The following is a 13,353-nucleotide window of genomic DNA, read 5'->3' on the forward strand; positions in this document are numbered from 1 at the left end:
TCTCCACACCTTTGATATTATTGCCATCTTTGAAAATTTGAGGACCAAACTACTGGTGGAGAGTGAGGGCTAATGTTAATATCTTACAAAACCCAATTTAAACCACCTGTGTCCATGTGAAGATAACAACTGATCCAACAGAAACTATGTTTGATTTGATGTCTTCTCTTTTTTTTTTTTATTCTTTTTCTTTTTTTCCTTTTGTAGATCGTATATTGTACAGAAATAATGCTCAAAATGAGTATAAGCTAAAACTAGACATGACCAAAAATATAAATATATATTGAGAGCAATGTACTTATTTATTAGATTTTTTTGTCTCTCCCTGCCCAACTTCACACTCTGTTCTGGTAAATTTCTATGGAAAAAAAGGGGGGGGGGGATTGAGAGATTGAATCCGACCTTACATCAAATATAACAAATGTACATTTACAACAACAGCTCATATCTTCCTACAGCATTTCATTTCGCATTACAACCTCAAATGAAAACATTAACGCAACGATGGGGGTAAAAAAAAAAAAATCAAATTAAAATTGCCTTACACAGCAACTGGTGTGGCTTCATCAAGAGCAAGGACACCAGGAAGCTGTTTGCCTTCCAACAGTTCCAAACTAGCACCACCACCAGTTGAAATGTGGCTCATCACAGAAGCAACTCCTACTTTCTCTACTGCAGCAACAGAATCTCCACCTCCAATTATTGTTGTCACTCCCTTCCCACTAAGTTCTGCCAGCTTCTTTGCTACAGCCTGCAAGCAGTGATATAACTTCAATTCACTCTCTAGTCATTCACATTCAAAGAGGTGGCAATTGCATAAGATGGTCGGGTATTTCACGTCAAACTTGGGCATGGCTAGCTATAAGTCGGTACACCACTTCAGGTAGCATGCTTTAGGGGTATTTCTGTCTAACAGGACCTTGTTAGGCTATGTTTGTACCCAGATAATTGGATGAAGATTTGTATTTTGTACAGAGTTTCAAAGGACAAGGTAGGTTGAGGTTGGAACTACCTGTTGCCATCCCTATTAATATATCTTATGTCTAACCGCACATACATCATATATGCAGACATTAATAGGAAACATGTTCATGAACCTTTTTTCCTATTGGTAAACTTTCCAGTCACCAAAAGGTCTTGAACCCATGATTTCACTCTCAACCCATTATTATGGGAGAGTGAAATGGCAGTTGAGCTATAGCTCATTGGCAAACATGTTCATGGACAATGAAAAACCAAAATGAATATAGCCAATGAGCTCTAGCTCAATTGGCACTTCCTCCAATTATAAGTTCTAGGTGGAAGGCAAGGTCTTGTGTTCAAGATGCACTGGATGCATATGTAACTAACCAATAAAAAAATAGTCACAAAATTTTTCACATACCTCTGTTCCAGCTGCAAACTTGTCAAACTCAAACACTCCCATTGGTCCATTCCAAATGACAGTTTTAGTTGTTTCCAAAGCATCGTTGAATGTCTTAATGGAATCTGGTCCAATATCCAACCCCATCCAGCCATCAGGGATGGCAGAAGCTGGCACAATCTGCAAAGACAAGGGCAATCTTTTATTCCTTGCTAACAAAGTACAATGAATCAAAGATACTGGAGGTTAGTGAGAACAATCATCAATTTTATCGAGTATTGTGTAGATTAAAGTCAAGATTAGTTTCACTGAACCAAAGTTGGCAAGGTTTATTTAGCAGTCTAGGCTCTAGCATTGGAAACACAGAATGTCCAAAAAGAACAAATCTTCGGAACAACTTTTGTACAGGGAGCTTAGAGAACAAACCTTGCTGTTAGCATCAGGAGCAAACTTGTCCGCAATTACCACATCGGTAGGTAACAAAAGAGAAACTCCCTTTGCCTTGGCCTTCTCCATGAGTGTTGTTGCAAGATCAAGCTTATCTTCTTCTACCAGGGATGAACCTACTGAGATACCCTGTGCCTTGTAAAAAGTGAAGATCATTCCTCCACCTAGAAGTAGGATATCAACCTTTTCTAGAAGCGATTCAATTACTCCAATCTTGGATGAAACCTTTGAGCCACCCACAATGGCTGCAAATGGCCTCTTTGGCCTTGATACTGCTCCAACAAGATAGTCAAGTTCCTAAACCAAGAAAAGATGATAGTGAACAATAATATTATCATAACTTTCTTTGATAAGTACAAGCATATTTCTATCGTTTTCGCTCAAAAAAGAAAAAGAAAAAGTACAAGCATATTTATGCAGAAATGAAGAAACAACAGAAAATCTAGGATGTTCACATTTGATAAACAGTCCTCCATGATTGCTCTTAGAAGAAAAAATGAAAAAATTGATCATCCCTCTAAATTACTCTCACAGGTCCTAAGAACTATAAAGGAAGAATTGATTCTTTTGATTTATCCACCCTAACTATAAGTGTTCCTCCATTCATGCACATTGCACTACTGACAAATATGGGTTCTACATCAGCTGTCACCGGTTAATTCAGTTGTGAAAGATATGAATCATCCACAAGTGATAAACTTCTTTAAAATTTCAGCAAAAAATCCAGCAGAATATTTGAAGGTCAATATATCTCTAGAAAATGAAAATTGAGAAGCCCACCTTCTGCAATAGGAACCCTGCAACAGATGGCTTCAAGAATTTTGTAACTCCTTCTGTTGATGCATGAGCTCTATGTGCAGTTCCAAATGCATCATTCACGTAAAGATCTGCTAAGGATGCAAGCTTCTTTGCAAACTCAGGATCATTCTTTTCTTCCTCCTTGTAAAATCTCACATTTTCAAGAAGAAGAACACTGCCATCAGGAAGTGAAGCCACCAACTTTTCTACCTCTGGACCAATACAGTCATCTGCTTTTACAACCTGTCCATCATCATAAACAGATAACGGAGGATTCCCAGATATTAGTCACAATCCACAAATATTGAAAATTCTTCTTCATATTTTTTTTTCTTTTCTTACTGCATTCTTGAAGGCAAGGACGCACCTGAATGCCTAGGAGTTCAGAAAGTCGAGGTACAAGTGGTGCCAGGCTAAATTTTGGAGTAACACCCTTTGGTCGTCCCTGAAGAATCAATGAAATTATCATTAATTTAGATCATCAAAGTAAACATATTAAGCAGTCCTTAAAATGGAAGAGATAAGAATGTGAGCCCCATTTGCTTCAACAGACAACTACTTCAAAAACATGATCTGCCTTCAAGTAAAGCATCATGACAACAACAATGTAAATTTTTTTATTAACGTATCTTTCTGCAATAAGATATGAATGTACAAGCCAGAACAAATGTCTCGTGTAGTGTTAAAACACCCAAAGAAGTAGCCATTAATTAAATATAAATTACAATATGCTCAATTACCACTAGAAATGAATAACTTAAGTTTCTATGACTCCAACAAATTAATCAAATAGACAAAAGAGTACTAAACACCGATTAGAAACAACTATAACAGAAACATATATAGTCCCACAATAACAAAGAACCATCAGAAATATATATTTGATTCCAAAACACAAACCATTCCTCAAATTTACAAAGAACCATCTATGAACTACTTGAGAAAACTGCATTGATCAAAGACTAAAACATAATAATTAAATAAACATCACAAAATCGTCAAAAACCATCAAAATTCAATACATGATCAAAGCCCAATTCAGCAAACATCAAAATTCAGTACATGAACAAAACCCAAACCAGCAAAGACTTGATTCAATATACTGCTGCACCCACTAATAAGAGGAGCCTACTCTCATACCATAAATTTCCGGTCAAAAGCTTAATTAAGATAAAGAAACAATGAATTTTAATTACCTAAAACATTATTCAAATACCCACAATCACAATGAACCATCAAAGTCCCACAATATGATCAAAACCCAGAAACCAAAACCTCAAAATCTCCAAAACCCACGTACCAAATGGCTGGAAAGAAGGACTTTTGCCCCATTCTGAATCAAATGCTTGATAGTTGGTACAGCAGCCCTGATCCTTGTATCATCAGTGATCTCCTGGTTGTCATTGAGAGGCACATTCAAGTCAGCTCTCACAAACACCTTCTTCCCCTTCAAGTCCGCGGAAGTCAAGTCTCCAACACTCTTCTTGACCATAGACACAACGCCCCTCACTCCTTTGCCACCAAATGAACGGACTTTGGAGGCCACTTTGAGAGATAAGAGAGGATCAGCGGCAGAGAAACCAAGGCGACGAAGGCTTGTGGAGCGCAGAGAAATGGAAGAGGAAGTGGGAGAGAGGTGGAGGAGTGAAGAGCGAGTGTGGGAGGTGGAAGAAGAAGTGGTGGTGGGGAGAAGAGAGAGGGTGGTGGGTGCGGTGGCTGAAGCCATGGCTAAGTGTTTGTGATATGTGTCTGAGAAGAGTGAGAGAGGAAGAGAGTGTGTGTGTGTGTTTGTGAAGTGAAGGGTTTGATTATTATGTGGATGTGGGAAATGGGGTGGTTTTTGATTGGGTGTTGTTGTTGGGTCAGAGAGAGAGATGTGGACGTGAAGAAGGGATGGGAATGATTGGGCAATGTGTGGATTTCCCTTATCGTTGAGGAGAGGTTGAAGATGTTCGATGCCTTTGAGATTGTTTTGCAACTATTACTAGGAAACAGCATGGATTTATTTTGGTGCCTTTCTTTCTTACACTCTGTTGTTCGAGTCAAAGTAAATGATTGTCACACACTTCTACACTTATTCAGTACAAAAAAAAAAAAAAACACACTATACTTGTTACACACTCACCTTACACACATGCTACAAAGACTAAAATTTTATTTTAAATCACAATTTTAGTTAAATTTATGAAATAAAATACTTACAATTTTACAATTTTAACTGATTTTAAGGAGTATGTATCAAATGTGAAATAGCATCGGTATAATAAATTTTTTTTAGTTTTATTTTTTTTCAAATGACTATTTTTATGGGTTTAGCTTGCCTCTCATGTTTTTGTGCATTTGAGGTGACTTAAGCACAACATGGTCATTAGTTTTAAAATGACCATGTGTTGGCTTGGTATTCTATCTGGCACATAAGAGCATTTGATGAAAACCTTACCTTATTCAATATATATCATAGAACTTGAAATTTAAGACATCCACGTCATAATAATTACTATTTACTCCATAAAAATTTTTTTTAAAAAAAAATCACTCTTGACCGTTAAGTGCATATTTGATACATACACCGAATAGGGATTACAACAAGAATGGTATTCTTGTACTATTGGAAATAAAATGTGTTGTAATAAAATAACTAAACATAGTCATAAGTTTTGTTATGAGTTGTAATATTAGAATAAAACTTAAGATTTATTTTAGGAAATATATTACTCATACAATTATATTTCCTATAAAATAATTTTTTAAATTTGACGGAGATATAAGTTATTTTTTTATGATTTTTTATTTTCATAATTGTTAGAAAATTTATTTATTTAGAAATATATTAATGTTAGAAATTATGTCACCGGCTAAGGAATAGTTTTTTTTTTTTTTTTTGAGGAATCTGACCCTTAGAGATGAATAGTTATTTCTCATTTTAGAGATGAATAATTATTACATTACAGTGTCTATTACAGTTTACCAAACATGCACTAAATCAAAATATAAATAAGTTTTTTGTATTTTATAATTATATAGGTGATATCAAACCTTAATGGCTGAATCTTTGATTTTTTTTTTTTTTTTTTTTTTTTTTTTTTGTTTGGAGAAACAAATCCTCGATTTGTTCTTCAGCTTATAGGCGAAATTTATGGCAACCAGAAAAATCTGAGTTACTTAAAATCCAATTTCTTTAATGATTTAAAATTTTTAATCACTTGCTTCATGTTATTTTCTCAGCCTCCTCAATTTGTAGCCGTCATTGTATATTAAAAGGTCCATATTCTGTCTGTATCACTTTGCGTATGTAGACAAAATCATGTACATAATTAATGGAAAGGTTAAAGATTTTCGATGCTTTCTAGATGCTCTATCTACATATACATAAACTTGTATTTTACATGATACAATACCAACAAATAAAATTTCAATTAGCAATATGATTCACATTTTGGTAACTATGGTTGTAATAATTTTTTTTGAGTGAATAACTATAGTTGTACTTGTTGTATCTTAAGTTCCCTAATAAACCATATTACTGTATTAATTAATGAACTATAAATTTGAATTTGATTATCTTTAAAAAGTAATTTTATCTATAGTCAGTTTTTATTTTTTTATTATTTATTTTTAACTAGTCGATAAAAATTTAACATAATATGATTTTTTTTTTTACCTTTTTCCATTTTTCCATTTTTAATATTCCTTTCTCACACTAAAATTTGTATTACTTGGTGAAACAAACTTGTTTATTACTTAGTGAAAGGGTTGGAAAAAAAATATATTAATTTAAGATATTTTCTTAACTTACCTTGCAATACTAATTTTAGTAGCACCATGTCTACAGATGATAATTATATGCCAATTAAACTATTTTTGGAATTAGCTTTGGGTTATAATCGTTTTTGTAACTGCTATAGGAATGAATGTAGAAAAATTATTTAATTTCTTTCATATGTTAAAATACAAGATTATGTATAAGTACATGTTTAAGTTTATTTTTAAAAATTCTTTGTTAGATTCATTCAGATTAACAAATAATTAAATGCAATTTAATAGTTTTATAGTTTGGTGTTACCTATAAAATCTTAAATTTCTTAAGAGTTTAAGTTGAATAATTGTTTGTTCTAATATTTGCATTAGTTTATAAATGTAATGGTTGCTGATTTTTTTTTTTTTTTAATAGAAAAAAGATGAATTTAGTAAGTGTTTAGATTAAGGACTATAATGTATGGAACATTGTTTAAAAAATAAAAAGGATTGAAAAATAAAATTGTTTAAATTCTTCCAAATCAATCTATAAAATTAATGCTGAGACTAATAATGAAGTATTTTGATATGTGTAGCAAACACAAATGAAACATTATTGAGACATTATTTACGTAGGAAACCAACTGGTGTCCAATTATTTGTAAGCCCTACCCTAACTGAACTCCTACGACGTATTCCCTTTAAATGATTTTCCTTTTAAAGAAGTGTAAGTTTATTAATTATGGAAGAATATATATGAAACCTTATTAAGCTTGATCAATAAAATCTTCAAAACTTGAAGCTCATATTCAACATCTTGACCAGTACAATATTTCTTTAAGGCTTCACAAGCTGTTGATTTTTTTAACCCAAAAAAGAAAAAAAAAAAAAATATATATATATATATATTTGTGTGTGTAATTGTAATTGTTTTTAATTGTACAATGCATATGCACGAAATTATACACTAGTGTAAGTGATGTGGTAAAGTAAAATATAATTTCCAATTGGACAAAGCACAAAATAGATTTATTGAAGGTAGAATACATGTTAAAAGAAATTATTTGGTACACAACATAAAACTATCAACTTACATTTAATTATTTCATAATTTTAAAGAATCTAACAAACATTTGTAGACATAAACATGAATATCTACATATACATAAACTTGTATTTTACATGATAAAATACCAGCAAATAAAATTTTAATTAGCAATATGATTCACATTTTGGTAACTATGGTTGTACTAATTTTTTTTTTTGGGATGAATAACTATAGTTGTACTTGCTGTATCTTAAGTTCCCTAATCAAGCATATTATTGTATTAATTAATGATATGTTTGAATTTGATTATCTTTTAAAGGTACTTTTATCTAAAGTCAATTTTTTTTGGTAAAAAAACTAATCGGTAAAAATTTAACATAATATGATGTTTTTTTTTCTTTCTTTCTATTTTATCTTTTTGCTTTGATATGAAATTGGATAATTATAATAATTACTAATTGGCCATTTTTTACGATTGTATTTTTATATTGAATTATATATTCAAGAATTAGACATTTATTATGATATATGTATGTAGATTTTTTTAGAGAAGCTTTGACATATTAAATTATGTATATACTCTTTAAAGAAATATTATAAATCGGGTGTATTGAATATCAAATTTTTTGTTTGACATAAGAAATGTTACTAATGAGTTAATTAGAACCTACCAAAAATTTGAGGATTTAAACCTAAATTTCTTAATTAAATTTAATTACATGGTTATATTGAAAAAAGAACCATATTATGGTTGGATTTAATTATCTATAAAACATATATAAACATAAAATGATCTCGCACATTGCACGGGTTAAAAGCTAATATATATATATATATATATATATATTTATATATATAAAACCGAAACCTCTGAAGTTTTCACAATTTTCCACGTCAGCACAATATTAAAAAAATAATAATAAAACAAATAAAATAAAACTAAAACCAAAAAAAAAAAAAAAAAAAGAAGTCATACACCTGACACTCAAAAAAATAAAACCAACAAAAAAACGTATGAAGCTTGTGTGTCAATGCTGAGTTGGGCCTGGGGGTTGGGTACGAGAGGGATTGGGAGGTTCTTGACACGTGTCTCAATGCTGACGATATGAAGCTTGTGTGTAGCGCTTATGGGTTCCTCAAGGATAGGGGCTTCTTGACCAACTTTGGCAAATGAATTTTTTTTTTTGGTATGTTTTATGAAAATTTTGGGACTAATCCGATTTTGGTGCAATAATTTAATCCGATTTATTTTGATTAATTATTTGCAATCTATTACAACAAGTTTCATGAAGTAATAATCTATACTTACAAGATATTCGAAATAGTAAATTGCATATTGCAACAATATATATATATATATATATATATATCATTGCATCAAAGTTATTATTAAAATATTTGGAGTTTATTGCAACAAAAATTTTTGTTGCATAAACCTATTACCTCAAATTTTATTACAACATCTTGTATCAACTATTGCAATGACTCTAATGTTATTGCAATGGTTTTTTTCGTTGCAATAAACATTCTTTCTTGTAGGGCTACAAAACTATACTTAATAAATTATTAGTGATGTTCATCTGGGAGTTCATCAACTCGATCTCAGCCGTTAATTCTCGGCACCTTTCGGTCTCAGGGTGGTGAAGCACCGTACAGCTGTACACGGACAAAACAGGAGCAAACATTTCCAGAACGGTGCGTTTTGGACAGGAGAAGAACGACCGGTTTTACTCACATGGAAAGACCCTCATGCGCTTAGCCATTCAGCGCGTGATTAAGCGCCGTAACGGCCAGGTCGAAACCGTTACCGGTGAACGCGAGAAGCGGTTTGTATCTTTTGCTCACATCTAATGACATGGTCGTTCAGGATTTCTACGGACAAGTTTGTGGGTACCACTATTTTACATTACCATCAATCGTGGGGTACACTCTTCCATTCGCGTGGGTGGGGAACTCTCAGAAGCTTTGTCCAGGCGTCTGTGCATACCCGTTCGCCGCAACGGATTATATCCCGGGGCTTAAGCCACTAAAGTCACCCAACGATGACATGGGTGTGGATGGCATGGTGAGCGTGATTGGGCATGAGATTGCTGAGCTGGCAACGAACCCTTTCCTGAACGCTTGGTACGATAGCGGGCATGAGCAAGACCCGAGCTTGAAGCTAGAGATAGCTAATTTGTGTGAAGGAATCTATGGTACCGGCGATGGTGGGTCCTACACGGGACAACTATTCAACGGTGAGGATGGTGCCACGTTTAACATGAATGGGATCAGACAGTGGTTCTTAGTTCAGTGGGTTTGGAATTGCGTGGTTAATTATTGTTCTGGACCAAATGCACTTGATCAGAATAGCAATACCAATACCGTTGGTCACAGGAGCATCTTTGCAGAAGATAACACTACATATTAAATTGGACAATGATGACTACAACAAAAAATGTCTATTACATCAAGTGTTAATACAACAAAATATGTATATAGTAGTTTTAGACAAAATATCGCATCTACAAGTTAAAATTGTTGCAATAGTAACTTAAAAGTGTTAAATTATTGCATCAACAATTATAAGTTGTAATAACTTATAATTTTCAGCTGCAATAGAAACTTTAATATATTATGAAAAATTGTTGCAATAACTTAAAATGAAAGAATCGTTGCAATAAATTGATACTAATTGTTTTTGCAATCTATTGCAACGAAAATTTTGAATTAATATCTTATTGTATTGAAGTTACCATCACAATAGTTTGATATTAATTCTTTTACAATCTATTACAATGACAAACACGTAACTGCAATGAATTTATCGTTGCAATAACTTGGTATCAATTATTTCATAGTCAATCACAGTAATAAAATGAATTAATTATCTATTACAATGAAGATATCAATGCAGTAATTTAATTAGATTTATTTTGTTTAATTATTTGCAATCTATTACAATAAGTTTCGTGAAGTAATACTCTATACTTACAAGATATTCGAAATAGTAAATTGCATATTGCAACAATATATATATATATATATATCATTGCATTAAAGTTTTATTAAAATATTTGGAGTTTATTGCAACAAAAATTTTTGTTGCATAAACCTATTATCTCAAATTTTATTGCAACATCTCGTATCGACTATTGCAATGACTCTAATGTTATTGCAATGGTTTTTTTCGTTACAATAAACATTTTTTTCTTGTAGTGGATCAATATGATATGCAACAGCAACATTCACACCATCTCTTTTGGTACAACAAAGGGCAAAGCTCCTCTTCCAGTTTGGCCAGCCTGCCTTGCCAGGAACCATAGGGCTACAACACTACACTTAAAAAATTATTAGTGATGTTCATCTGAGAGTTCATCAACTCGATCTCAGCCGTCAATTCTCGGCACCCTTCGGTCTCAGGGTGGTGGAGCACCGTACAGCTGTACACGGACAAAACAGGCACAAACATTTCAAGAACGGTGCGTTTAGGACAGGAGAAGAACGATCGGTTTTATTCGCACGGAAAGTACCTCACGCGCTTAGCCATTTAGCGCGTGATTAAGAGCGCCGTAACGGCCAAGTTGAAATCGTTACCGGTGAACGCGAGAAGCAGTTTGTATCTTTTTCTCACATCTGATGACGTGGTCATTTAGGATTTCTGCGAACAAGTTTGTGGGTTCCACTATTTTACATTACCGTCAGTCGTGGGGTACACGCTCCCATTTGCATGGGTGGGGAACTCTCAGAAGCTTTGTCCAGGCGTCTGTGCATACCCGTTTGCCGTACCGGATTATATCCCAAGGCTTAAGCTGCTAAAGTCACCCAACGGTGACATGGGTGTGGATGGCATGGTGAGTGTGATTGGGCATGAGATTGTTGAGCTGGCAACGAACCCCTTCCTAAACGCTTGGTACGGTAGCGGGCATGGGCAAGACCCGAGCTTGAAGCTAGAGATAGCTGATTTGTGTGAAGGAATCTATGGTACCGGTGGTGGTGGGTCCTACACGGGACAACTACTTAACGGTTAGGATGGTGTCGCGTTTAACATGAATGGGATCAGACGGCGGTTCTTAGTCCAGTGGGTTTGGAATCGCGTGGTTAATTATTGTTCTGGACCAAATGCACTTGATCAGAATAGCAATACCAATATCGTTGGTCAATGGAGCATCTTTGCAGAAGATAACATTACATATTAAATTGGACAATGATGACTACAACAAAAAATGTCTATTACATCAAGTGTTAATTCAACAAAATATGTATATAGTAGTTTTAGCAAAATATCGCATCTACAAGTTAAAATTGTTGCAATAGTAACTTAAAAGTGTTAAATTATTGCATCAACAATAATAAGTTGTAATAACTTATAATTTTCAGCTGCAATAGAAACTTTAATATATTATGAAAAATTGTTGTAATAACTTAAAATGAAAGAATCGTTGTAATAAATTGATACTAATTGTTTTTGCAATCTATTGCAACGAAAATTTGGAATTAATAGCTTATTGCATTGAAGTTCCTATCGCAATAATTTGATATTAATTATTTTACAATCTATTGCAATGACAAACACGTAACTGCAATGAATGTATCGTCGCAATAACTTGGTATCAATTATTTCATAATCAATCACAGTGATAAAATGAATTAATTATCTATTACAATGAAGATATCAATGCAGTAATTTAATCCGATTTATTTTGTTTAATTATTTGCAATCTATTACAATAAGTTTCGTGAAGTAATAATTTATACTTACATGATATTCGAAATAGTAAATTGCATATTGCAACAATATATATATATATATCATTACATCAAAGATATTATTAAAATATTTGGAGTTTATTGCAACAAAAATTTTTGTTGCATAAACCTATTATCTCAAATTTTATTGCAACATCTCGTATCAACTATTGCAATGACTCTAATGTTATTGCAATGGTTTTTTTCGTTAAAATAAACATTTTTTTCTTGTAGTGGATCAATATGATATGCAACAGCAACATTCACACCATCTCTTTTGGTACAACAAAGGGCAAAGCTCCTCTTCCAGTTTGGCCTGCCTGCCTTGCCAGGAACCATAGGGCTACAACACTATACTTAATAAATTATTAGTGATGTTCATCCGAGAGTTCATCAACTCGATCTCAGCCGTCAATTCTCGGCACCCTTCGGTCTCAGGGTGGTGGAGCACCGTATAGCTGTACACAGACAAAACAGGCACAAACATTTCAAGAACGGTGCGTTTAGGACAGGAGAAGAATGATCGGTTTTATTTGCACGGAAAGTCCCTCATGCGCTTAGCCATTCAGTGCGTGATTAAAAGCGCCGTAACGGCTAAGTTGAAATCGTTACCGATGAACGCGAGAAGCTGTTTGTATCTTTTTCTCACATCTGATGATGTGGTCGTTCAGGATTTCTGCGGACAAGTTTGTGGGTTCCACTATTTTACATTACCGTCAGTCGTGGGGTACACGCTCCCATTTTCGTGGGTGGGGAACTCTCAGAAGCTTTGTCCAGGTGTCTGTGCATACCCATTCGCCGTACCAGATTATAACTCGAGGCTTAAGCCGCTAAAGTCACCCAACGGTGACATGGGTGTGGATGGCATGTTGAGCGTGATTGGGCATGAGATTGCTGAGCTGGCAACGAACCCTTTCCTGAACGCTTGGTACGGTAGCGGGCATGGGCAAGACCCGAGCTTGAAGCTAGAGATAGCTGATTTGTGTGAAGGAATCTATGGTACCGGTGGTGGTGGGTCCTACACGGGACAACTACTCAACGGTGAGGATGGTGTCGCGTTTAAAATGAATGGGATCAGACGGCGGTTTTTAGTCCAGTGGGTTTGGAATCACGTGGTTAATTATTGTTCTGGACCAAATGCACTTGATCAGAATAGCAATACCAATACCGTTGGTCACAGGAGCATCTTTGCAGAAGATAACACTACATATTAAATTGGGCAATGATGACTACA

General features: G+C 34.0%; 1 protein-coding gene and 3 pseudogenes across 1 annotated transcript; 3 read left to right on the forward strand and 1 right to left on the reverse strand.

Annotated features, from left to right (window-relative positions):
- Window positions 1-383: 383 nt before the first annotated feature.
- Window positions 384-4,556, reverse strand: LOC115986530 (phosphoglycerate kinase, chloroplastic). Its single transcript, XM_031109648.1, has 6 exons — window positions 3,909-4,556; window positions 2,976-3,053; window positions 2,591-2,851; window positions 1,790-2,107; window positions 1,385-1,543; window positions 384-751 (listed from the first exon to the last, which is right to left on the reverse strand). The coding sequence occupies exons 1-6, from the start codon at window positions 4,332-4,334 to the stop codon at window positions 542-544; spliced, it is 1,452 nt and encodes a 483-aa protein (XP_030965508.1). The 5' UTR covers window positions 4,335-4,556; the 3' UTR covers window positions 384-541.
- A 437-nt stretch (window positions 4,557-4,993) lies between these two features.
- On the forward strand, window positions 4,994-9,801 carry LOC115985977 (annotated as a pseudogene).
- A 928-nt stretch (window positions 9,802-10,729) lies between these two features.
- LOC115985978 lies at window positions 10,730-11,569 on the forward strand (annotated as a pseudogene).
- A 924-nt stretch (window positions 11,570-12,493) lies between these two features.
- Window positions 12,494-13,333, forward strand: LOC115985979 (annotated as a pseudogene).
- Window positions 13,334-13,353: the final 20 nt, after the last annotated feature.

The sequence above is a fragment of the Quercus lobata genome, chromosome 4 (assembly GCF_001633185.2).
Source record: "Quercus lobata isolate SW786 chromosome 4, ValleyOak3.0 Primary Assembly, whole genome shotgun sequence".
Taxonomy (NCBI): domain Eukaryota; kingdom Viridiplantae; phylum Streptophyta; class Magnoliopsida; order Fagales; family Fagaceae; genus Quercus; species Quercus lobata.

What these genes read in the sequence shown, in the direction of transcription:
- LOC115986530 (XM_031109648.1), bottom strand. Translation starts at nt 4,334, where the DNA reads ATGGCTTCAGCCACCGCACCCACCACCCTCTCTCTTCTCCCCACCACC. An exon ending in TCCTTCTTTCCAGCCATTTG is followed by an intron (nt 3,054 to 3,908) that starts GTACGTGGGTTT and finishes TTGATTCTTCAG; the next exon opens with GGACGACCAAAGGGTGTTAC. An exon ending in AGTTTGCAGCTGGAACAGAG is followed by an intron (nt 752 to 1,384) that starts GTATGTGAAAAA and finishes CACTGCTTGCAG; the next exon opens with GCTGTAGCAAAGAAGCTGGC.